The following is a 27,436-nucleotide window of genomic DNA, read 5'->3' as shown; positions in this document are numbered from 1 at the left end:
AAAGATAAAACTCTTTAACAGAACAAGATTTTTATTAGAGTACAAATTTATAATTTTTAATACAGTTTTTTTAATCTCTTTGCCCTTATTTTGAAGTATACAACAGTAAATTAAGATACAATTTCTTCATTGTTTTCCATAGATTGTGTTTTCATATACTTAGTCCAGGCTCCAGCGCTTAGTACAGCGCCTTTCATATAATCATTGCTTATTGACACTTATCATTATTCTCCTCTGCAGCCAGTAACTAAACAATTTGTGGCCTCATTCTCAAATTACGGTCTAAGATAGGATATTTTGTACTTTCATATTGTTTACTTACTGTCCTCATACCACAATATGAAACAAAATATATTACCTAAGAAGTAGAAGTTTTACCTTGACCTTTTAGAAAAGCTTCTGATTCCTAAAACGATGAAATTAAATTAAGTTTTAAGGTTAAAGTGAGCACTAAAACTGTGCTGCAGAGTGTGATATGAAATGGAGGAGGTTCGTATTTTTAGCAATAGACTGGCTTGTGAATCTGTAACCAAGCAGAAGATGAAACAAAAGCCATTTATCTAAACCAAGGCAAGCTAGTTTACTATGCTTTTATATATTTTGGTGCAGTCTATTTTGTTGCATATTTTCTTGTGTCAGTACAAATCATTTCAGTAAGTATATATGCAGTAATTTTTGTGGAGGCTCTTTTAAGTTTATGGTTTCCATACCAGTTGTCTCTTTTATATCTGTTTAAAGAGTAAAAATAATAAGTTATCCTCTTTTCTTTCTACTTCCTTTTCTATGTTAAATAAGAATACAGGCCAATCTATTCTCTTGACCTTTTTTTGTTCCCTTGGGGTTTAAATAAGCACATTAATCATAATGTGTCTTTTCCTAGCAACAATATATCCTTCTTTTTAAAAAATGTTATTCTTTTAAACCCTGACCCTGAGATAATCAAATTTCTGCCTCCATTTTCTTCTAATATTAGGTACAAGTGTTATTTCCAAACAATTAGTAATCTTCTTTGTACAAATTAAAGGGGAGGATAAGAAGAGTGGGTGAAGATACTAAATGTAACTGATATAGAAGCAGTTTCTTGGCAACATTGCTAAGTGCATGCTGTGTGTGCCTATGTGCATTTATTTAAAGTCACTTAATAAAATTTATTTTTTAAATAAACTACCTTTGATTTCAGTGGAGCAACTTGAAAGCCTATTCTAAAGTAAACTGGTATAATTTGGTAATGATTTAGGGTTTTTGATATCATTTGGTTTCCCTGAATGAAGAGCATTATTAAAGAATAAATTTCAACTCCTAATTGAGCAATGAATTTAGTAATGTAACTATTTTGACAAAAGGAGGTTTATTGTTGTATTTTAGAGTGAAATAGTGAAGCATATGTCATATGGCACATTAAGATTTGCAAGGCACTTTTCAATGGCCTGGTGAGGTAGATAGTGGTAATGCAAGTATTATGCCATGTTACAGGTGATGAAACTAAGACTTAAAGTAGGTTCCATACCGTTGGCCAGCCACTCAGACTTAAAAGTCTCATGACTCCAAAACTACTTTTATTTATCTACAAGATACTACCTCACCTATCCTTGAGGGTGAAAAATACATTAATCCACACTTAACTGCTTTTATCTTGACACTTTGTGTGCTTTTGTACCATATTTGTTCCTGAATTTTGCAAGTTTGGGTCTTGATTTCAGAATATACTCCTTTTTTAATCTCACCTGCAAGAGCTGGAAGTTGGATCTTGTGTGGTTTTTGTTTTGTTTTGTTTTTCACTCTATATCACTAGCCCCACAGTTTGTTTCCCGAACTGAAACTTGATGCAGTCAAAGAATTATTCTTTGAATGTGAATTGTTTCAGTTGGTGGGAATAGGAACTGCCTTGAAAAATGATACTAGTGACTTTTCTCTTTAATGTTTAAATATTAAATGAGATACATGTGAAATAATTATTGTAATTTATTTCTTCCAATTTGCTCAGAAGTTTCTCTGCCAAACTCTTAACCCCCAGTCTGCATAAGTTCAAGACCAGTATTCACAAGTCCCAGCAGTAATTTTCAATCCACAGGTCCATAGACAAACTACTTGGGGAAACCCTGCTGTCATGGTTTCTAATTGTGTGATTTAAAGTAAAGGCTACTTTTCGCGGTTGGCCATAACAAAAGGAAGGATGAGCATCCTGCCCTGTGCACTTCACTGCCTCAGTTTAAAAACCCCCATCCTGTGAAGAAAGTTAATCACTGGTGAATTAGTGATATACTAAAGGCAGTTTCACAGTACTCAGTAGAAATTTATCCTTACCTCCACAAGCTGGAGTTTGGAAACTGCCCACTCTTTGCTTTCCATTTTTGTTCTTACATGGCTACACAGTATTACTTAAAATTCCTCAGTTGATGTTTCTTTACAGAATTTAACCAAATTATTACATGATGAAAAATGCAAACAAAAGCTTTTATTGTGCTGCTATCTTTAAAAAGTTGTTTTTGAATTAAAATACATGTTTCTGAAACTTTTTAATATGGGACCATTTACTGACTAGTAGAAAATGCTGAATTTTGAATGAGAATATAAAGTTTTACAAGAATATTCACCTGATTGGAGAAATCAACATTGGACTGACAGTATTAGGTTTCCTCCTTTGCTATTCTTTACATATGGTTAGTTCTTACGTAGTAATTTGTATATTTAATAACTTCCTTCTATTTCACCGTAAAAGTTAATACAAACCTCTCTTATACCCAATATTCAGCGGCCAGTGCAGTCGTTTGGACAGACAGGAAAAAGGTCAAAGGTATAGTAAATACTTGGGTGTGCTGGCATGTCAAGGGCCTTCCTTCATGCTTGATGAATTCTTGTTTTCATAAAATAACTACATTAAACTTAGTTTTGCCATATTTTGTTTTTGGCAGAAAGCTTATTTTGTTTTATTTGGGATTTTTGTCTTGCCTAGTTGTCTGCTTTTGTGCATTTGCTTTTATACTTTTGATGGCTTTTTATCCATAGCAAGAGAAAGTAGCTTCCTACCATTCTTTGGGTTTTGTTAGCTTTTTAAAAAATTGGAATTATACCCGTTGCTGCTGCTGTGTGATTTTCAAAGCTTCAACTGCTTGTTTTCCCTTTTAACAAAGGGATTAGTGGTGCTTAATGATACATTTAACTTTGTGTATATTTCATCTACTTATATATTTGGCAGAAACTATTTATAAAGAAATAAAGCCCTCTTTAGGGGGTTTTGGATATGCCCTAGTTTTGTGAAATGTAGTGTTAATTATAAATACTTCTCTTTAGTCAAGTTCAAAGTTAAAGCTAGTTCGGAGCCTTGCAGTGTGTGAAGAATCTCCACCACCTCCCACAGCGGAGATATCACAGGATGATAACCAGGTAAAATTATTATAATTTGAAGACATGGTAGAAATCATGTATTCCCTGGAGAATGCTTTTTGAAAAGCTAAGGACAGTGTTTTGTTTTGTTTTGTATTTAACACAGAGGCCAAATTGATATTTTTACCATGGAATGTTGGTGAAAATTTGAAAAAAAAAATCTGTCTTGTCTTAAAACCCAAAGTATTTCTCTCAGGAACTCAGGAAAAATTAGTTAACTCATATAAGGTATAACTGTGATTTTAAGTGTTTTAAACTGCCATGAAAATTCTTTAAAACACTAAATAGACATTTCAGCTATACAGCTTTAGTTAAGAATTGTTCTTAATTTTTGTTGTCGTTTTCGCTTTGGCCTTTTAAAAATTGTTTATATCTATAAAGCACCAAAAATTTACTCTCCTTTTCTTTAAAAAAAAACAAAAAACACTTTTCCAGAAAGCATGTGAAGACTGATCTGAAGAACTCAGATTCCTTTGCTGTTTGTCTACCTAAATCATTATTCACCCTCCACTAACACTTCTTCCCCCCACCTCCACCGAGTGGGCAAATTGCTTTTTTCAAGGCAATTTTTATAATAGTGTGGGTTTGGCTTTTTGTTATTTTTTTTTCCAGTTTTGCTGTCAAAGTTCTTCACCTTTTTCTTTCTGTAAAATAAAATACAGAACTCATGAAATTTAAACAATCCATCTTTTAAGAATTTTATTCTGTTTTCCAAGGTCAAGTCACCCAAATCTCCTGACAGGTTCAGTAAGCCACATATCCATCTACTTGTGAGTAAGAAACTACTTGGCTAAAAACCTATTGTTGGTCTGAGGCTAAATTAGATATGTTGGTGATTTGAGCTAAAATTTCTGACAACTTTCCTTAGCTATCCTGAAGAGTAATTGACTTTTTTCTTTCCCAAATGAAGTTATAATTGTAACTGTATTGTAAGTTCTCTAAATCAAAGGTGTCAAACTCACAGCTGCATGCAGCTATAAGACTCTATGCTGCCCAAACCACATTAAAATGTAATTGGGAAATGTTAAACAAAACAAAGATACAATACGTACAACAAAGATTACGCTTAGTTGTGGTTTTCTAAGTCAACATACAGCCCATTTCTATTTGAGTTTGACTTATTGCTCTAGATATTTTGGTATGGTTATGGGATATGCTTTTTATAAATGTGTACAATTTTAAATTGAAAGGGAGAGGTTATTTTGTCTGAAGTCAAAAACTTTCATTTTGCCAATGAAAATTCTTGAATGAGACACAGAATTTCCATTCCTAGCCCTTTTAAACTAATTGTTACTTAATTGAACTATGGGGTAAAATGCGTAAGTCTTATAATATAGCTTTACATTTTAACTCATTCAGAATTCTATGCCTTCTTTAAAATGAGTTGCTGAGGTATAATGCTGAATAACCCCAAGGTAAATTATAGGTTTGTCTAAGGTAGACCCACCTAGCGCAAAGATATTGATCATAATTCCAGAATTATAGTTTTCCTGAGGTTTACAGATAAGTTTGAATTCTTCACCTTAAGGCCTCTAAACAGACCAATGGAGATTTATTAGTCAGTTTCAAACTCTGCCTGGCTAATCGCCATTTAAGGTTATTTTGTCCCTCTTATACTTTCCCTTCCCCATCTATCTAACTCTCTCCGCGTGGGAACCATAGCTGGCAGCTGTAATACCACCACTACCACCCCCAAACAGGTGAGGATATATTCTGTGAATTGCCTAAGACTTTTTTTCTCCTCTTTCATATAATTCCCTTTTTGCTACTTGGTTGGTACCTCCTCCCAAGAGAGAAAGAAATTGAATTACTTTTTTTTTATTTAAGTTTCAGTCAGGAGGAGATTAAGATCACAGAAAATGAAATTTGGGAACTTTCTCTTAATTTTGATTATTCTCTATAATAGCACTGATAGTTGAGGATTAGCTTGAAAACTATTAATTATTTTTAGACTTCATTCCATACTGGCATTAATTTTGTATCTGGCTGTTATTCAGTAATAAGAGTTTTTCAGATATTGTTTATGTTAAATGAATCTCAATCTGTTGAGGTCTCACTCTTAAATTAGATGCCTATAATCTAGGTCCTATATTGAATTCTTCAGGACTAAAAAAGTTGTAGTTCTTGGCCCAAGGAGCCTTAATATCCAGTGAAGGAGAGAGGATAAACAAGAAGTAAATATATGTGAACACAAATATTGTAAGCATAAAAGCAAGTGAAAAACCACATAGGTCTCAGTCTGTGCACAATAGATAAGGATTTGATATATTCTTAAAATGACTGGCAGGAAGACATGGGCAAGGTTTCATAAAGGGCAGGAGGAGATGAACATGTAATTCAGAGAGGAGGGGGAAAGACACTTGTATTCCTTAGCTGAGCAATGGACATCACCCTTTAAACTTTTATTAAAACTGTTTTTAAAGGAGCCTTTTACTTTCTTGGTCTTTGGTTTTGTTGGTATAGGCAGCTCCCAGCAAGGAATCTCCCTCTACCAATGCAGATCTGAAATTATTCTGCAATTTATGGTCTTAAAGTGTTGCCCAAAGCTAAAGTACCAAACATGTGACCTGCAGCATGTGGTGGCCTATAGCTTTCCCTGCTGTGGCCTGAATCAGATTAAAATTTAACTGGGAAATATTTAACAAAATTTTTTAAATAAAATAAAACATAGATTAAGTTAATATGTGGTTTTGTCAGTCAGTATGCACATGTAGGGATCCTTATATACAGATCAGTGGCCCCTCTGTCTATTTGAATTTGACACTCATTCCTCCACTCAAAAATATTGACACCACTGGCCTAGAGCACTGAGGGTTTTTGTGTTATTTGGGGTCAAAACACCCAGTAATGTATAAGAAGTAAAACTTGAACCCAGATCTCCCTGACTCAGGTAGGGTGCTCAGCCTACTAGGCCAGGCTGCCTCATCTAATGAACAGCAAATTTAGAAAGTTTCCTCTATGGAACATAGTCTTCAGAACTTGAAAGGGTTTTGTTTTGTTTTTTTAAAGATTCCACTACTTTTTTCCTCCTTGCCTTCCTTAATTTCTTGACCTATTAAATTGAACTCTATTTCCTACAGTTAAACAATTAGATGAAACATAGTTTTGTTTGTAACTGGTTATCATACTTGGTTAAAGGTTGATGCAGATAAAGCCAGTGTTCCATGATAACATATCCCTCTAGCATTAGATATCTATACTGCCGGTATGTGTAATTGGTCAGAAGGGATACAGATATAGATGGCTCATCACAAATCTATTACTACTCTGAGACAAACAACTAAGAGGCACAGTGGATAGAGCACTGGACTTCAAATTCAGCCTCACCCATTTACTAGCTTCATGAACTTCCGTTTGCCTCAGTTACTTCATCTATCAAATGGGGATATTAATAATACCCAGAGTTCTTGTGAAAATAAAATGATTTGTAAAATCATTAAAATAAAATATTTGTAAAGTGTTTTGGAAACCTTAAAGTGCTATAGAAATGCTAGCTATTATTGTTGTCGTTATCATTATTATTAAGCTACCAAGGCAGTCTTGTCACTGTCTTAGAGATACCATCTTTGAAACATTACTGTTGTAATTAGATGTGAACTTTCAGGTAACCAAGATATATTTACATTCATTCATTTATATTTTTTTCAGAATATATTTGGTGTTGTTCATTAGAGTTGATAGGTTTATATTTAAGTATTTTCTACCAGTATTTTAAAAGTTGAAATTACTTTAAAAGGAGTATTATTTGGTCACACTCAAGTCAGTAGTAGATGGACTTTACCCCCAAATAAAAACATTACCTAATAGCCCAAGAGAGCGTTATTATCCAATGTCAGTTGTTTTTGTGTTAATCACGAAAGTACGATAAAACGCAGTGTATAACTTATAGTGATGAATAGTAAAGGCAAGTAAAGCTTTCTTGGAAGTGAGAGTGAACAATGCCTACTGTATAAGATTATGACATTTATGTATCTATATGAGAATGAAATGTGTACATAATGGTTGGAAATTCATTATTTTATAACCATCTAATTTATGTTATCTTATTAGTTCTACCTCCACACTTTTTCACTAGAACTACTTTTTTTTTCCTTCAGGCCCTCGTCATATAGGCTACAGTAAGAGCCTCCTAATTGGTCTCATAGTTACCAGTCTCTTAGTTCTTCAGTACATCTTCAATACAGCTGTGAAAATAATCTTCCTATGTCACAGATCTGGCCATATCATTCCTCTACTCAAAAATTTTTAGTAACTGCTTATTGCCTCTAGGATAAAATGCAAATTCCTTATATCTCCACGCTTTGCACATTCAACATACCCACCAAACTCTTGCTGCAAATTGAGCCTTCCATCTTCTGCTATTTATTAGTAGTTGCCACAAACCTGGAGTGTATCCCCATTATTTCTGGTTTTGATACTCCTTACTTTTTTTCAAAGCTCAGCTTCTGTATCACCTCCTTCATGAAGCCAGATTGTTAGTTAGCTCTCTCCCACCAAATTATGTTGTACTTATTTACCTATATGTGTGCTATCCCCTTGTAGAATGTGAGTCCCTTGAGAAGAGGAACACGTTTTCTTTCTTTCTTATTTTTCTTTCTTTCCTTCATCCTTCTTGTCTTTCCTTCTTCCCTTTGTCTCTTCTTTTCCTTTCTTCCTCTTTTTGTCTTTGTATCCCCAGCACAGTAAGCAATGAATAAATATTAATTAAGTTGTTAAATTTTCTCAGGGTCCTAGTCTGAACTTTGTCCAAGAAAGAGAGAAATTCAGAAATAAAAACCATTGAACTAGTAAAGTACTTCCATCTGGAGACCTCCTAGACCAGTATTTCACTTTATTCAGAGCCTTTTACCAAAAGGTTTAGAAGTTTTTCAGATAGTGAAAATAGTTGGCACAATCTGTTATAAACATGTTACTTGTGAAAATTTAGATTTAAAAAAAACCTCTTGGGTATCTGGGTGCATATGTGATTGTAACACATTTATTGCTGTTCAAAAGTGACAGTTTTCTTACTTATGCTCCACATATGTTGAAACAAATGAAGCTGTTTGAATGAATCTCAAGACAGTGGTTCTGTTTCAGACTTCCTCCAGAGGTGCTAACTCCTTTTAATAGTGCTAAAAGCCCTTCGTTCTTAGAGAGCAGCCTACTTTTACCTCTGTGTCCTAATCTTCTTCTTCTTCTTCATTCTGCAACAACTTACGGAAAACTATAAATGAACTTGTAGATAGCATGTAAAAAAAATCATTAGGTAATCTTAGTGTCATGATGTTCTAGATAGATACCACTCTAAATACTTTCCTACTAATTCAGTTGTCTTGGAAAATTGATTTTTTTTTAAGATTGCATAACTAAAGATCTGAAAAGTTCAAATACATTTAAGAGATTTATAGTTTGTGACCTGTGAGAAAAAAGTAACATTACTTTTGTCAATTGTATGTCAATTCTGTCTTATTTTAATGAAGTAATTTCAAACTTCTAGTTGATGTACATTTGGAATTCCAGTTATAATCATACTTAAAACCACTGAAATATTAAGCCTCTAAATTACACTTCACATTTTCCTAGGATACTAAAATATAGAAGAAATAGTTGGTAGAAAAGTCTAAAGGGAATACATGAGATTGTCATCATGTAAAAACTTTTTTTTTCCTTTTGTTGGATTTGGTGGGATTATGTTTATGAAATGAGCTTATTGGATGACTGTCTTTTGAAAATCAACCCTAGACCTAATTGAATAATAGATATGCCTCCAAAAAAATAAGGGGAAAGTATCAAGTGGTTAGTCCATCTAAAAGAAACAGTATCTTCAAGGGGGAAGAAACAAAATATTGTTTATTTTGATGAAAACTATGAATACATATAATTTACCATACCACTTTAGACAAATTTGTGGGGAAATCGGAGATCTGGCAGAACAGGAGAATGAAAGCAAGAAGAAGTATTGATATGAAGATGCAATATAAGAAGTAGTTTTGTGAAGTTTATTTTTTTAAAAATCCCATTTAAAATATGTCCTGCTTACTCTGAGTTAAGAGCATTAAATCCTATTGATTCCTTGGAGCAAACAAAACAAAACAGGTTGGGCACATTTTCTGGAAATTTGATCGATATAAACAGCCAAAGTTAATTCAGATTTTTAAAAACCCAACTTTTCTTCAGGAAAGGTAACCTGAATAATTGCTTCCATCCTCCTCCATTTTTTTCTGACTGAATGAAATCATTTCCTCTTCAACTTTCCAGCATGTAAGGCTATATGATTTAGAGACAGAAAAAGCTTCAGAAATCATCTGGAAATAAGCCCTTATTTTACAAGTTTGGAGACCAGGATCAAAACAAGTTAAATGACGTGTCCAATTAGTAAATAAGAAAGCCATATTTCTAACCCTTATCCTATGAATACAAATGCCCATGATGTGTAAATTAATTTTGCATACTTTTATTTTTTAATTAACTGGGGATAGACACTAGACTTATGATTTCATTAGTATAGGGAGCCCCTGGTGAGAAGCTACTTCTACCAATTCTTCTAGTTAAATACATACAATAAAATTGCTTTTAAAACAGTTTTAAAAGTAATAACAAAAGTTTACTTGACTGCTTAATTACTTAATAAACAGCCATTTATTAAGCACTTCTATGTGTTAAGCATTATACTGTGTGCTGGGGATGCAAAGAAAGTAAAAGCATAGTTCCTGTCTTCAAAGAGCCCACATCCTAATGGAAGAAAAAATAAACACTATACAAGTATCTGGTGTAAATACAAGATAAATAGAAGAAATGAAAGCTGATGTGAGAGGGAAAGGCACTTGTGGGTGACGGTGGGGTGGAATGGAGGGAAGGAATGGCAAGTCCTGTTGCTGAGTGGAATTTGAGTTGTGTCTTGTAGGCAGATATAAGGGGAGAGAGCATCCCAGGCCTAGAGGATGGTCATTATAAAGGCACCGAGCCAGGAAATCCAGTGTCATATTTGAGGAAAAGCAAGAAGGCTGTTGTTCCTGAATCATAGAGTACATGGAGTAAAGTGTAAGAAGACTAGAGATGCAATATTGCGAAGAGCTTTAAAAGACAAATAGGATTTTGTATGTATTTGATAACTGGAGATAATAGAAAGTCACTGGAATTTATTGAGATAGGGTGACACGGTCAGACCTTCACTTCAGAAAGATCATTTTGTCAGCAGAGTGGAAGATAGATTGGAATGAAGAGAGACTGGAGGAAGGGAGACCAACCAGAAGTCTCTAAGCAGTAGTCCAGGCATGAGATATAAGGGCGTGCACCAAACTAGTCACTGTAAGAAGGAGAAATATTTGAGAGCTGTTATGAGAGTAGAAACAATATGACTTGGCAACAACAGGTAGGATGTATATAGTCTGAGAGTGAGAGAGAGGTTAAGAATGACATAAGGCTGCAAGCCTAGGTGACTAGAAGAAAGGTAATGCCCCCAATGGCAACAGAAAAGTAAACTTTAATGTATTGACTCATTTCTCCAAAAAATCCCCTTCTCTCCACTGTCATGACCACCGCCCTAATTCAGGTCCTTACTCTCTTGCAGTAGTCTGTACCCGGCTCAGCTCAGATGGCACCACCAAAAAAAGAGCTTTCCTCAAATCTTTTCTTCCAAGCTGCTAGTGTCTCCACTATCAAAATTATCTTTTATTTAGACTTAGTTTGTATATAAGTGTTTACATTTATGTTATATATAATTCCATATGTCTATGTTATACGTAGTGTACACACATACACACACCCCTTATAGAATGTAAGGTCCATAAGAGCAGACTGATTTCTTTTTTGGCATTGTGTCTCTAGTACTTAACACAGAGCCTGGAACATAGTAGGCATTCAAAAGATGCTTGTGGATTGATTAGGTGAAAATTTAAAACCAGTCACAATCTAAGTGGGATGAAAAAAGAAAAAAAATGTTGTGGGAACCTTTCCAGACTGTAATCATATTTCTTCTCTGTGCAAATTGAAAGAAGAGGTGATGTGGAAATTCATTATAGCAGATAATTCATCATTTATATTTGGCTTTAGGTAAGATTTTGTCAATTGGTCATCATTTGGGGGTATTAATATGACTTCATTGTTGTTATTTTTTTTAAATCATCATTTATTTTTGGTCCAGAACTCTCATTTTATTGTTGTAGAAAATTCCTAATGAGGAAATTTATTCTACCAATATTACATTGGCAACTGTTCTGTAACTTAGAGTGTGAGAATATGGCCTGGGGCAGTAAGAGATTAAGTGACCTGTGCCAGATCAGGCATCTAGTATGTCCCAGAGGTGGTACTTGAATCCAAGTCTTCTTACTGCAAAATCAGCCCTTTATTTACCATGCCATGTAGCCTTGTTATCAGTGGTATTTTCAATTATCTTTTTGTACATGCCCTAGTGACACTGGACAGGATTGAAGCTCTTTGTTTACATATTCTAATGGATTAATATTGTATAAATCATTAATTTGAGAAAAACATGGTTAATATAATTTGTCACAAACTAAGTTTGTCATAAACTAAGTCATAAACTAAAATATTTTATAGTATCGTCTTTGATACCTCTCATGTTGTGTGTTTACTTTATATTTTGACCTTTTTTTAATATATCCTTTTCCTTGGAAGAAGAAGAGCATTTTTTTAAAAATCTAGAATAATTTACATTACTCAAAAATTAAAATAAAAATTATATAGTAGCTAAACTTGTTAGTTTTTAACAAATAACTTATCTCATCTTTCAGCCGGAGAAAATCCAGATCCAGTTAACACAATCATTTGAAAAAGATGAGAAACCCTCCAAAGATGAAACAGAAAAAGGCGATAAGTTGCCCAGAAAAATGTTATCAAGAGGTTTGCAATCTAGTTTTTTTTTTTTTATTCTAAGTTGCATTTTATTTATGCCAGGTCAAAACCCATGTGAGTTGTTTAAGTAGTAAAATCATTATTGCAGATAATTTAACTGTACTCATATCCAGCAAAACATTTTTCAAAGAAGACAACAATAAGGACTAAAAGCCAGGGTCAGAGTGATAATGGAAGTGGATCATGTTTCCTGGTCTTTGGTGTCTTCATATTGAAATATTTAAATCAACATAATACTTTGTGTGTTCTTCCTCAGAATATTACTACACAAATCTTAATATCAGAAGCACAAGTTCAAGAGAAACCAATACATAAGAGATTGTAAGGAGTACCAGCCTGAATAAGTAAAATTTTCCCTTCTGAAAAATATGACCCAAAATATTAAATATCTGAGTATGATGTTTTAAATTCCTTACAAGAACACTTGAAATAAATTTTAACACTTAGCTTAAAAATTTTGACCTAATTCTTTTATTGATTAGTCACAAAGCTAGTAGGAAACATTATATAAAGTAAATGTTAATCCAAGAAGATGAATTCACAGGCCAGTTTATAAAATATTTGCAAAGAAGTCTTTTAATGCTTGGGTAACACCATAGAGATGTGATCCCCTAAAAGTATAAAATGAAATTTCCAAGATTATATTTTATTTGGAAAAGCTGAAGGTACCTTTTTTGATAAACTCATTAGAATTTTTGAAAATCTATGATTATAAAAAATTATGCACTTACAGAGAACATATGATAGTAGTTAATGATTACCAAAAATCAAGTGGTGGTTTGATTTGTTAACAAATCACTTTTAACTGGACCCTGAAAGAAATTAGTGTAAAAGAAACATGAAGTAACCAAATTAATCCAAAAAGTATGTTTTAGTACAAAATAATTACTTTTATCAACATTTTTAATTAAGCAAGAAATATTGTCCACTTCAACTATATAGAACCACTTAGGATTTTAATTACTTTTAATCTGTTTCTATTAATTATTTTGTCATCATTTTTACATACTTCTTACTTTTTCACTTGAAAGAAATGTACAATAGTCTTTTAACTATCACTTGTCACCCTTTGATATTTTGGAGCCTTCATATTATGCTAATTGCTATTCAATTGCAAAAAAGCCCTAAGAGTTTTCTACTGGTTTTGGTTCAAGATTAAGTTTTAGATGGTTTAACATTGTATGTGCCTTCCGTGTAATTTTTTTTTTAAATATACATTGTTACTGTCAACTAGTATCTGAAGTAGGATAGCCAGTTTTTATAATCCCAGTCAGCATTTGGAAGTCTTAGCGTGTTGGAAAAAAAACAAGTAAACATGAGTACTTAAAAAACAGTTTGGCCAGTGAGTTATAGTATACAGACCCTGGATGAAATGTGTGCTTTACTTTCTTGTAGTGTAGACTGAAGCTAGAAGTATTTTTCTCTCGTTCCTTCACTACACCAAAATTTTGTGTCTATAGTAACACCAATAAAATTGAACGAAGCGTTATCTTTTCTAATAGAAATCTTTAAGTCTAAATTATTTGGAATTTTTCTTTTAAGGAAGACATGTTGAGCATGAGGAGAGTGGTAAGTACATATTAGGATTTTTCACAAACTCAGAAAATATGTTAAATTGTTATTTGTTAGATTAGATTGTGTTAACTATATAAATTGATATTGGCAGAAATTATATGGAAGAAGAATTGTGTTGGTCCAAATTAGTTTTAGTGTTCCCCTTTCCTAGTTTATCAATTTTTCTATGTGAGGAAGATTTTTTTAATCCAGTAAAATTAAGATGAACATCATGTATATAAGGACAAAAAGATAATTCAAGCAACTTTATACTGGGTTTTTGTGTTGTTGTTTTTTAGATTCCAGTCAAGAATACACAGATTCAACTGGCATAGATCTACATGAATTTTTAGTAAATACATTAAAAAACAATCCCAGGTAAAAATAAATAAAAAGGTTTAAATTAAATCACTTCCAGTGTACCATAATCTTGCTTTTTCTATCTTGACTACTGAGAGTGTTATGAGTATAGCTAGAGATTTCAGTGAGGGTAGAAACAGTTTGTTTCCTATAACTAAGATGATGTTGAGTATGTGTATTATGTAGATGTATTTTGATAGTATTTTTCACCAAGATACTTAACCCTTCATTTAGTTGTTTAAGATAGATTTGATTAATTATGAGAGACAAAGTTTTGCTTTACTGTAACATACTCTGCTACATAAAATGTAATGTTATAAAATGTAAAATATTTCTTAAAATTGGCTTTTATGTTTTAAACATAGTGCTTTTGTGCTTTCCTTCTGGGGTTGTTTGTTGTTTGTTGTAAGGGCTGTTTAAGTAAATGTTTTCATCAAATTGAGAGTATTTCTGCCCATTTTTAGTTGTTTAGTGTTTAAAATCCTAGATGTTCAGAATATATTAAAGTGGACTTACATTTTTGTATCTATACCAGTATATCGTCAATCCCTCATCTTCTTTGAGATTTAACTTTTGAGTAGTCTTGTTTTGAAGTTGTAATTCATATCTATCATCTATACTAATTTATACTTCTTTTCTATGGAGGATTGTTACTGTTTATTTTTACTTGAATTTATAACCCAGAGCCCAATAGTGAAGGCCTTTCAAACAAACAATTTTTGTCATCCCATGGAAGGTATGAGTCAGAAAAATGGCAAATTTGTAGAGCAAGATAATAGACAGTTCTGTATAACTTGGTGTTTTGCATCTATCTAAGGGGTGATATCCACTTATAACATGGACAAAAAGGAAGAATTAAGGCAAAGTCCATAGTGCCTAGAAAATCAGACCCACCCATATGTAAATGTAAGCATAAAACATTTCAAAGCCAGATAGCAATTAATTTTGGTTTATCCATGTCTGTGCTTTTCTCCATTAATACAGATATTTAATTGCCTGGTGCATAATATTAATAAATGCTTGTTGATTGATTAGCCTAAGGATGAATATATATTTCACAGCTAACATATAAAATATGGCCAATATCTACATCAGACAGGAAATTGTGGCTAATATTAAGTCTTTAGGGGGAAAACAAAAGGTTTATTCATCTACTTGCTTTGTAAAAATCTCCCATTTAAGCATGAATAGTGATTTTTCACAGTTCTAACTTAATGATGTGTTATCAGCTTTTGCTGATTTTTTTTTAAAGATCTAACTTTAACCACAAGGTGTAATATTGGGTAAGTTTACAACTTTTGTGGCATTAAAATGTATTTTTATCCTTAAAACATTTGTAACATAAATATAGAATGCATAGATTTTCTTTTAATGTTAAAAAATTATCCAAAAAAAGTTTTGCTTTCCCTTTCCCACTTTCAAGTATCAAATCTGATTTTTTTTCATCCTTAGGCCAATGAGAGAGTGAATCTAATCCAATGATTATGACTTAAGTTGAAAGTTATCTGAATCATATTTTTAAAGCAACCAACAAAAAATTTTTTCTACATCCTATTGCAATAACAGCTGATAAACTCCTAAGCCTCACAAATGGCTGTCAGTGACTTTACTAGGAATTGCACATGCTAACAAAAAAAATGCATACTTTTTTAATCATTGTCTGTGTATGCCCAAGAAATTCTACTTAATTAGTCTTGTGTAGAAAAACAATAGCTTTTTGCTTCCATTTAGTAAATTGGACCCAAGATTAAACGCCTTAATTTTTAAAATGCTATATTTTACTTACTACCACTTATTTCAAATTTACTACTGCATAATGGAAGAGCAGCATGGTATGGCTTATTACAAATATTCAGTAATTCCAGAGTCATCAGTGTTTGGCTGTTAGAAGGTTTTGTAATGTGTAGTTTCATCTCTCAACAGCAGAATTATCCTAAGTATAATTGATTTAGGTTAATGTTAAAATTAATATACATTCTTTATTATTGGGGAGAGGTGGCCAAGGGTCTTTCTGGATGGGCAGGAAGAAATAGATGTTTTGGCTTTGGCACAGATAATTCAAAAATATGTATACATATAAGCATACATATATATACACACTTCATGCACCTAATGAATTATTAGTTCTGGCATAGTGACTTGAACCTAGAAGCTAAATAGTTGATACAACCTTAGTAGTGATTAATTTACTCCCAGGCATTGCTTTACTTTGTAATGGGATCTGATCCATTATTTTGAGTCCTTTCTTTATAAACAGGTAATATAGATCTAGATGACTAACTTTAAATTTTTGCTTTGAATAATTTAATTTTATAAAGTGAGTATGTTTTGAAGTACTGTGATATATTAAGGAATGATGTTTGTTCATCAGGAGCTATAAATAGCTTCTTCATTAAGATCCTTTTTAAAGTTCTTTTCAGTAAAATTAGCATTTGTGAGCTTAGATAAGACTCTGTGCCTTAATCATAAGTGTTGGTTAGCATGTTCAAAATACTGAGAACAGTGCAATGAACATTGTAAAACTTAAAAATACATATAGAAAAAGGGAGGAATAAAAACATGATTAGAACAGTAATGGAATTATAAACTAAACCCTAATTAATCTAGTAACAGACCTGGATATGAATTAGGTCCATTAGGACTTGTAGATTTCATTTTCATTCTTACAGGAAAACAAAATTCTTTACAGATTTTAGGCTACAAAGGAAAACTCAATCTGTCCTGCATTTGAGACTCAAACACAGAAAACTATTTTAAATATACCATTGCCAAATGGAAAACCTGAGAAAACAAGGTGATTTTATAGTTGTGAAAATGTCTTCATTATTTGTGACAACCTGGTGAGGCAGAATTCTAAAACTTCATTTTTAAAAAAGAGCATAAAATAACCTCCAATGTCATAGAAGTAGATAGAAGTGCCAAATATCCTCCCTTGGGATTGAAACCACCAGGTATTATTCATGCTTCATTTTCCACCAAGAAGAATCCTAACTTTCAAATGTGTTTTGGGATGGAGAAAATTATGTATGGGATTTTGCATCACAAGTGATTGACTTAGCACTACATTTAGCACAAGGCTTGGCACATGCTAGTTTCCTAATAAATATTTCTTGACTTTACTTGATTTTTCATGGCAATCATCTTGAGAGAAACTTGCTTTTCACTGTTCAGTTAACCATGGAAAGTCGAGTTAACAGTTGGGGAGTAGAAAGGGATAAACCTCAGTGGTAGCACATTTCTTAACTTTTAAGTGAGATATATGAACATTTCTCACTCTAAAATGATAAGAGATTAAAATTTGAGACCTTTTTTGCACATATAGAAATAAATGTGTGCTAACTATTCTTCCTGATCAGATCAGTGACTTAGTGTGATTTATATTTGGAAATACTCCTATTTGAAAATTAACTCTATCCCAAATCAGGGAAATATTTACAGCTATTTAAAATCTACAGGAAGTTTCAAAAGCATCCTAATGCAAGTGTGACATTGCCTCTGACTTATAAAAAGAATCAATACAGCAGTGAACACAACCCATTAAAAGATTTTAGTTTAAGACCTTTATGTCTTTGAGAATCACTCAACTTTGCTTTGATAGCCTAAAACAGCAGAAAAGAGAGAGTTGTTCTGTGTGTTGATCTGGCAATTATCTGCAAGTTTGCTATTACACATGCGTGCGTGCGCACGCACACACACACGGTTATAGTGTTTTCCAGAGATGTTCAATTTTAATGTTACTGGTCTTTTATTAAGTATTTGTCTTAATAACATGAAATATCTAGTGACTACAAAAAGATAGCTCTAGTGTTGTATTCCCAATACATAAAGTGAGGCCTTTGGGGATCTGTGACTGCTTTTTTAGACCACTAGAGCATCATTAAGTGAGTTACAGTCTCAGTACTAACTGATATCATAGTAGTCTGAAAGAGCTTATGCAAGATCCCAAGGGTTCTCGTTTATTTTACATGCTTGAAGAAGATGGCTCTCATTGGGTTTTTTGTTTTGTTTTGTTTAAAGAAAAAGTACCTAAAACTCTGTGTTAGAAGTGTAGGTTTCATAAAAATAAGGACAAGTCACTTTCCCTTCATCACAGTTAACTAAAGTAATAAATATTTCTGACACCATTGTCCTGTGCTGCTCAGTTCCCCTAGTACTTCATTCCCTGAGGAACGTTCCTGTTCTTGGCATTCCACAGTCCATTTCTTGCTCCATGGGGTACTAAATGGTGATGACATCGTAATCAAAGATTTTTATTTTTACTATCTTTCTTTTACCTAGCCATAAAAGCAAGAGAAAATTCTATATCCTATTTCTGCCTCATTGCAATCTTCCTGTGGTACAAGGCTATCTAATAAATTAATAAAACTTAAGGTTTTCATTCTTTAAAAGATAACTGTTTTAGAAAAAACTAGCCAGAGCTGTGGAATCCTGTGGTGATCAAGCCCCAGAATTCATTTCTTAGAAGAAAATGTGTCAACCATGTATCTTTTAAATTCAGTGACATTTATGATTGCTTCAATTTTAGGTTTCATATGAAAATTGTTATATTTTGTTTTTCAGGGACAGAATGATGCTGCTGAAATTAGAACAGGAAATTTTAGATTTCATTGGTAATAATGAGTAAGTTCTGAAATTTTAAAAGAGACCAAATTGCCAACACCAATTTTATTGTTTTGCTAAACTTGCTTTTGTTTTTTATTTCTAGATCTCCAAGAAAAAAATTCCCCCCAATGACATCTTACCATAGGATGCTATTGCATAGAGTAGCTGCTTATTTTGGATTAGACCACAATGTTGATCAGAGTGGGAAGTCAGTCATAGTGAACAAAACTAGCAATACAAGAATGTAAGTGCTAAAAGAGTGTGTGTCTCTGTGTCTCTTTGTGTGTATTTGGACAAATGTTTTTATGCATATTGCTGGAATAATTCTTCCTATAGCACCTTTCACATAAGCCTCTCCTAGTACTTTATCAGTTTAGTTGATTTAACATTTAAGTGGCCTTTTATAGTAATAACAAAAAAATCACTTATTTCACCAGTATAGATTGTTCCAACCTGAGCTGAAATGTGGCAGATGAATCAAAAATTTATGTGATGAATTAATATCTTTGAAGTTGCTATGTAAACATGATTTATGATTCAAAAATGCACAAAGACTCTCCAGTAGGAGCCATTTTTTTTTTACTCCTGGTATCCAGAATCAGAGAGATATTGGAATGCAGCAGCATGTATAAGACAGACACACTTAGGCAAAAGTATCAAATGGGCAAAATCTGTTTTTCATATCCTGTTCTTTCATTCTTGCCCATCCTTCCTCCTGCTTCCATGATACTCCTCTTTTCCATCACTGGCTCAAGTCCTTTCCTCCACAATTCAAAATTACTGTTGTTCATCATTTCCAAGGTGTTATTACTCAGTAGTTTAATTATAAATTTAGCTTTATCTTTTTCCAAGTGGCATTTGCATTTTAAAAATTAGGTAAACTCTTAAACAAGGAAAATCCTTGAATTCCCAGGAGAGTTCAGCAAAAATGGTAGAATGGCAGCCAGGGAGTATTGATATTTTAAAGAAAGAGCTACTCTTCTAGGTCTCTTTCAATTATGTCACTCTCTCAGACTGACCATATGTAAGACTGGCCCAGAAAATATCTTTTTGGTTGGCTCAACAAACTTGAGTCCTTAGCAGTATCCTACCAACTGATCTGGCTGGCAGTCATCCATCTTGTGGTAGTAAGCATCAATAGATTAGAGGAAGTATTAAAAATACTGATTTTTTTCTAAATTGTTTCGCTGGCATCCTTGAATCTTTTATTTCAGGGCCCATGATTGTATTATATTTGTTTATAGCCCATTTGATTATAGCCCACTCAAGCTATTTACCTGGTACTGAATTGGTATTTTGACAATTAATTTTTCACTTGATAATAAATCTTTCATCTACAATAAGTATGGATTTAACTTAACAAAAATCATTATCCATTGTTTTTCATAATCATAACACAATTAGAACTAAACTGAACTAAAGTATGGATGGCTTTGAAAGGTGTTCTTTTTTACTTTAGAGCCTAAGTATTTTAGCTTTGTTTAAATATATTGCTTTTCCTGCCTATTCCCCAACTACGTTTTTGTACCTCAGTCATTTAGGAGCTACAGTCATGTCCAAACTCAGAAAGAATATGAATTGAGGTAGGGGAATGAGCTTGAAGAGCAGACACACTAAAGGTGAACCACAATTATTTTAACCAGATACCTTCCAACTTTACTAAAAGTTGCTGGATGCCCAAATACATCTTCATTAGCAGGCATTTTGACTAACCTTTAGACTAATGATTCTCTAAGGTTTTCAATACAGTGTAACCTCAGTCGTTTGAATATCATAAGTCATGTTAGAAAGTTTGGGGGTTTTTCAATTTGAGACCAAAAAAAAATTTAACTAATTTGAAATTTTTTATCGTGCATTTCAAGTAGTATGGAACATTGACGTAATTGTGGATAACTGAAAGTTCAAATCACTGAAGTTACACTGTATTCTTATTTTATATCTTCTGGGATATAAAGGAGGTTTTAAAACAGAAAACCTTAGAGATCTACTCCAATGAATAAAAACAAACTTGCCTTTTCCTCATAGGCAGATTCCCCGCTCCAGCGTTGAACCTGTGGTGTTATGGAAGTCAACAACCCAGTGCACACTGGGGTGTCTCAGTAGAGCGGGAAGTTGGCGATTGCAGGGCAGTAAATTCAGGCACCTGTAAAAGAAAGAGGTAAGACAGTCTTAAGGTTAGCTGAAATGCCTGCTAATGCTACTTGGGGTGGAAATCCAGCTGCTCTTAGAGAAGTTGCAAGGCACATGGTTCAACTTTATTTCCTTTAGGGCATATTTACTAAAACATAAAATCCCTGAGTCATGAAGAAAGGGGAAAATATAACTCCATCCAACTATAAGCCTGTCCTTAGATGTATATTGAAAAATCACATGACTAACGATACTAAAGTGGTTTTATTGTTGTAACTATAAAAAAAGTTGATATTTTAAAGATTACCTACTTATGGCTCAGCTGACTTAAGGAAACATTTTTACCTTCTTTTTTTCTGCATCTCTGGACATGTTTATATTAAGGTCTATCGCATAACTCCAATTGTCCAACTAAATCTTTTAAAAATTTTCACTCATTTAATTTATATTCACATGTGTTTACTTTAACAAATTTTCTCAAGTTATTTAGTCTTTTATAAGACTATTGGCTTTAAAAAACAAAAACAAAAAAAGACTTGATTTTGCATTGGAATAATAGTTTTCACACATAATGCTTTAGAGTTTACCGAGAACTTTCTTTGTATATCTGGTGGGGGAGAGTAGAAAAAGATTATCTCAGGTAAACATGAAAGATATTCATTCAAACGAAAGATAGGTCACTCAACCTCTATGGATCCTCAATGGCACATACACCCTTTTTGTCAAATCATTACAGTTGGTCACAGTTTTAACTTTTAGAACAGCAACTTCTACTGTAACCCAGAATCTCATAGAGTACAAATTATAGAAATGAATATTATAGATAGCAAGTCTTTGTCAATTGAATACTTTTTAGAGTAGTCTATAAGATAAGTGTTTTTTGTTAAGTGCTAACCTACATTGTCACGCTTTTTGTTCTTTTCTTTTTTAGACCAGATCAGAAATTTAACGATCATATCAAAGATGATAAAGGTGAAGACTTTCAGAAACGTTATATCCTTAAAAGAGATAACTCTAGTTTAGACAAAGATGATAATCAGGTAACTGTAATTAGAACATTTTTCCAACCATAGCATTTATTCATTTTCACAGTGTAAATATTCACTACTGTTTTTTTTTTATTTAGATGAGAATACGATTAAAAGATGACAGAAGAAGCAAATCTATAGAAGAGCGAGAAGAAGAATATCAGAGAGCTAGAGATCGAATATTTGCCCAAGATGTATGTAAACTAAATATAAACTTGCTAATTCAAAATGTTGAAAGTTGGGCTGGTTGTTCATTTGTAGAACCCTTTTATACCCTCACCACTACTATTGGTCAAAAGCTTCAAAAACTGAATGTTTCTTTGTTGTCTATGAGGTTTTTCTCTTAATAGATACAGTATGTAGTTGAGCATAACTCAGCATTTTATATTTGTCCTTTCTTTATAGTCCCTGTGTTCCCCAGAGAGCTATCTTACTGACAAAAGGTAAGTAGATTTTTGCATTCATTTTTATCATTATCTGAATTCTTTTGATAGCAATCAATTAATGTCTTCCTAAAATTCCAACAGAATCCAAGAGGAGGAAGCAAATAGTACACAGCAAAGACGCCAGATATTTAGGTATCTGACACTTGTTTTGAATACTCTTCAAAATCCCCCACGCATGTTTTACCATCCTTTTCCTACATTTTCAAAAGCCATATGTGTTTTCAAAGTTCATTTTCCAAATTCCAGAGTCAATAAAGAAGCATCTGGAAGATCAGCCACCAGCCATCAGAGCAGCACTGAGAACGAGCTAAGGTGCTCTGAGCCCCGTCCCTGGAGCAGCACAGACTCTGATAGTTCCCTCCGAAATTTGAAGCCAGCTGTAACCAAAGCCAGCAGCTTCAGTGGAATTTCAGTTCTGACAAGAGGGGATAGCTCTGGAAGCAGCAAAAGCATAGGCAGGCTTTCAAAAACAGGTATAAATGTCTCTAAAGAGTTATGGAGCAAAATACTAACTTTCTTGGTAATTTAATGTCTTGACTCATTGTGTATAGTTGTAATATGTAAATATCCCTAAAAGCAATAATTCTTTCCATATACCACAGGCAGATTTTTAAAACATTTTTCAAAATAAAAAGCTTCAGATGGTCTAATTTTAAGGAATGAGTTAAAGTTAAATTTCCTTGAAAATTCATCCACCTTGCCTGAGTTCAGCCAAGTCATTCAGCCAGAATATAAGGTATTGACCATATTGGTAGTGGGGCACCTTGATGGCACAGTTGATAGAGCATGAGTCCTGGAATCTGGAATACCCAAGTTCAAATCCTGCCTCAGGCACTTAATAGCTATGTGACCCTGAGCAAGTCACTGAACCTGTTTGCCTCAGTTTCCTCATCTGTAAAATGAGCTGAAGGAGGAAATAGCAAACCACTCCAGTATCTTTGCCAAGAGTACCCTAAATGTGGTCACAGAGAGTCAAACATGACTGAAACAACTGAACAATAAATATTGGTAGTACTCTTTTTTAAGTTCTCCAGTGAACCCTGAAGATTATTGTTTTGGGTTTTTATTATAGTGTTTTTCTTCATCTAAACTGAAATGACTAAAGATTATTGAAAACTGTTTTTGTTTTCTTGGGGTAAGTAGAAAGTAGGGATTTAATACCAAGTTAGAATTTGTGAGATTCTAAACGACCAAAGCAATCTGACATTATCCCCATCGCCACCCCCCACCCTTTTAACAATACATTGGCTCATAAACGTTTTCCCTGTTTTTTGTCTTCAAACTTGATTGAGTCACACATCTGTCAAGTACTTTGTGTCCCTTTACTCCTGAGCTAAAATTTCTATAAAAGTTAGCAGAACTATCATTCTGTGTTGAACAAATATTCAATTTAGACTAGACAAGTAGTTCTGGAACTGAAGATCTGAGGTAGACTGGTATGTTTGAAGATGACAAGAATTTTCTAAAACCTGACTTTGTCATTACTATAAATTGCTCATTTTAGTGAAAAACACTTTTTCTCTAACCTTGTATTTGCCAGTTCTTCTTTCAGAAAACAAATAAAAAATACATTAATAGTAGGGTACATGAAAAGATACTGTTTAAGATTGGTAAGAGTTTCTGTACCTAAGAAATCTAATTCTACAATAAATATATACTAGTCAAAAAAATCCATCACAATTTGAACTGGCAAATAAAATAAATAAATCACCTGCAAATGAACCTTGAAAATGCTATATGTTTTGTATAACTAATTTCTGTAAGTTTTATTTTGGAAAAAACAAGTTTAATTTTTTTCATTAAAGAAAAAAATTATTTTTATTAGGACAGTAGCCACTGTTAATAAATATGGCTTGCTTGTAATAGTTTAAATAACTATGATTATTTAATGGTGTAGCTATAAGAGTACTGGATTTGGAATGGGGTCTGAAAATGTACTAGGTTTAGGGGCAGACACTTGGATTCAAATCCTTGCTCTCTCACTCTCCACCTATGTAACTCTAGATCTCTGTTTCCATCTCTGTAAAATATAGGGGTTAGACTCAACCTTTGAGATTCTTCTAGTTTTATATCATTGTTCCTACCCTTCAAATTTTAATTTACATAATTATTATACCACTATCCAGAAAAAATACTAATTCTCCATGTACTGAGTCAATTTTCACTTTTTAGAGGCTGATCATCCACAGCCATTTCAGTTTTCCCAGCCAGTTACCCAGCATGTAGCTACTTTGTTGATTATTTTTACCCAGAAAGTGGACAAAAGATAGAGAAATTGTTGAAACTCAATTGAATTAGTTTAGCAGTTTACTTAGAACTTCAGTGTGGAAAAGTTGAAACTAATGATTAATAGGATTTATTTACTATTGCTATGAATTTTGTTTTATATGCCATCCCTTTCCATGGAAATTGGAGAGTTGACTTTTGTTATTGGAGATGGTGTGAATTCCAAATGCAGTTCTTAGAAAGTAACTTAAAATTATCCGCAAGAATATGTAATGTCATTTAACTTGGTCTTTCTTTATTCTGGATTATGTAAAGAGATTTCAGATACAAGTTCTTATGCCCTTGAATATGTTATGCTTTTTATTACAAAATTATAACCTATACATTCCTTTGGTGTTTGTCAAAAAGGTAAACAGTGTCAGTTTATGTTTTGGAAATTTGCTTGATGTGCTTTTGGGCTGTGTATTGTCTGGTTTTATTAGCAGACTGCTTGAATTGCATGCTTTGGCTATGTAAGTTTATTATTGTAAATAGCTCCTATAGTCTACTTACTGTAATAAACTTGCTCAAGAAAAGAGTGTACTTTAACAGACAATCTAAAGGAACCTGTGGTTTTTATATGGTAACTGCATGTTATGATATATGTATATGATAAATTTTTAAAATCTGCATTTTTTAATGACTTTGATATTTCTATATCTAAATAAAAAATCAATTTCTCATTACTCCTTTCCTAGGTTCTGAGTCTTCTAATAGTGTAGGGTCATCCACGGGCTCTCTTTCTCACATCCAGCAGTCTCTTCCAGTTACAGCTCTCAGCCAACCTTCTCATGGCCCCCCTGTCGTCTATCCAACTGTCAGCACTAGTAATTCTCTTTCCTTTGATGGTGGCCTAAGTGGGCAAGTTGCATCTCCTAGCACTAGCTTCTTTTTGCTTCCCTTGGAAGCAGCAGGCATACCACCTGGCAGTATTCTGATCAACCCACAAACAGGTTTGTATCCAAATGTGAATGTATGTTTTAGTCAAGAACTCACGAGTTATTTATAAATTAAAGCATGTTTGTGAATTTTTTTTCTGTTTGTCTTTACTATCTTTACATTTTTCATGAATTATTTCCTCTTAAGACCTTGATATTTTAAAAAAAAAGTTAAAATGTATGTAATAATATTTTTCTCCAATGTGAACTTCATGGCACCTCCTTATTCTAGTCTGAATGATGGTTTAAATCAGAATAGGAGAAGTAAATGGCACCCCAGGAATAAACAAAGTTACCTTAGATCAAATCTGACTGAATTTAGTTAGTTCCGAAAGTACCTAACTTTTTTCCCTAGACAAAATTTAATGTGACTCAAAAATATATACAAAATATGTATAATTAATTATCATTCCTCATAAATTACTATGAAGTCTTCTAAGTGGTAGTGATTTTATTCTCTTATAACTATACTTTATTGGCACATATGCTACTTTCCAAGAATATGGCATAATTAAGGGGTTCTGCCAAGCCCTACACATAATTCATTAATCCCCACCTCCATCTCTTAGAATCTTATGCTTATATGTAACTTATGTATTAGTTTATTTTAAAATTAATTTCAATTAGTGAATATTTAATGTGCAAACAACACTATTGTATACATTTTTGGAAGTAGAACAAGAGTACAAAAAAGACAGTCCTTATAGAATAACTGATAAGGAAATAAAATATATGCAAATAGATCAACTAAGTAAAAAGTATAAGGAATGTATAAATAAGCATATTTCCATTATCTTTATTTTTTTTTTCTTTCAAGAAATAATGGTCGAATGTCTTGCTAGTTGAATATAAGGTTATTTTGTAGTACTTGGATTATAAATAAATTTTATCAACTAAGAATAGCATGTTAAAATGTACCCTTCTCTGAAGGTGACTTTCCTATGCTATGAGAATAGCTTATATTATCAATACTGCTGAAAGTACTAGAAAAATTTTCTAGAAAATCTGGAAACTAAAACAGATTCAGCAGATCTTCAGAAAGAATAGATGTGTTCTTATTATTCATCTGTACATTTCCTGTTTCATAAAAAAAAAATTCAGTAGTGAGGCTAGGGATCAAAAAAGAATTATTTCCTTATAGAGGATTTTTCTTCTCTAATACATGGCATCTGTTACTTCAGTGTAAATCTTAATCTAACAGCAGTGAGTAAAAGATCCACCATAAAATGAAACCACCTTTATAGGAAATAAAATGAAATGACTAAGTTACTCACCATAATTATGTGTTCCCTATTTTTCCTAATTTAATTAGTGGATACATTCAGTAAGGAGGTGACTCAATAGCCTTTTCCAAAGGATCTACTTTAGTAGGTACCAAACCTTGAAGTGAACATTGGGTTTCTTCCGCATATTTGCTTTGATTGATGTAGGGTGTTTAAACTGTGCCCCTTTTCAGCAGCAGTAAGTGAAGTAGCAGAACAGAACCAAAGCTGAAACCTTTCCAGCTGTATCTGAGACCAAGAAAGAAAGCCCATGAGAGTTTACCAAGAAGGGTTTTAGGAGTTCTTCTTGTTATCTAAGAGGGATGCTGAATATTCTTAGTAGAATGCACGCTCCTTGACTCTTTTTGTTGTGTTGTGAAAGGCACTGTGCCTCTCAATTGATACACATTTAATTATGTTTATGGTTGTTGCCAAGAAGTTCACGTTTCTTTAAGAAACGTGGTCCTTGCTGATTGATGTTTGGGGTGTACTTACTGTGTAACATTTTGTTACTTGCTTTGTATAATTGTGTGGAGTGCTACTCTTAATTAACTACTGAATAACTTAACACCCCAGTTAAAGGTTTAAATTCTAGATTGGAAAGACAAGGT

The 27,436-nt window shown here is 33.0% G+C and overlaps 1 protein-coding gene across 7 annotated transcripts in view; it reads left to right on the top strand.

Moving 5' to 3' along the window:
- R3HDM1 (R3H domain containing 1) overlaps nucleotides 1-27,436 on the top strand; it is a 185,661-nt gene that overhangs the window by 105,809 nt on the left and 52,416 nt on the right. For 5 of the 7 annotated variants that reach the window (XM_036743009.1, XM_036743011.1, XM_036743008.1 and 2 more), the window contains exons 4-15: nucleotides 2,753-2,794; nucleotides 3,292-3,384; nucleotides 12,120-12,228; nucleotides 14,094-14,172; nucleotides 18,715-18,774; nucleotides 18,860-19,000; nucleotides 21,818-21,926; nucleotides 22,013-22,108; nucleotides 22,320-22,357; nucleotides 22,442-22,492; nucleotides 22,607-22,833; nucleotides 25,324-25,578. In XM_036743009.1, the coding sequence (XP_036598904.1) occupies nucleotides 2,753-2,794; nucleotides 3,292-3,384; nucleotides 12,120-12,228; nucleotides 14,094-14,172; nucleotides 18,715-18,774; nucleotides 18,860-19,000; nucleotides 21,818-21,926; nucleotides 22,013-22,108; nucleotides 22,320-22,357; nucleotides 22,442-22,492; nucleotides 22,607-22,833; nucleotides 25,324-25,578 (1,300 nt within the window). The remainder of the gene's footprint in view (nucleotides 1-2,752; nucleotides 2,795-3,291; nucleotides 3,385-12,119; nucleotides 12,229-14,093; nucleotides 14,173-18,714; nucleotides 18,775-18,859; nucleotides 19,001-21,817; nucleotides 21,927-22,012; nucleotides 22,109-22,319; nucleotides 22,358-22,441; nucleotides 22,493-22,606; nucleotides 22,834-25,323; nucleotides 25,579-27,436) is intronic. The other 2 variants (XM_036743015.1, XM_036743014.1) reach the window with 1 other exon arrangement.

This window comes from Trichosurus vulpecula, chromosome 2, assembly GCF_011100635.1.
Source record: "Trichosurus vulpecula isolate mTriVul1 chromosome 2, mTriVul1.pri, whole genome shotgun sequence".
In the NCBI taxonomy this organism is placed as follows: Eukaryota; Metazoa; Chordata; class Mammalia; order Diprotodontia; family Phalangeridae; genus Trichosurus; species Trichosurus vulpecula.
Note: the sequence above shows the minus strand (reverse complement) of the source record. Positions and strands in the feature narration are given on the sequence as shown.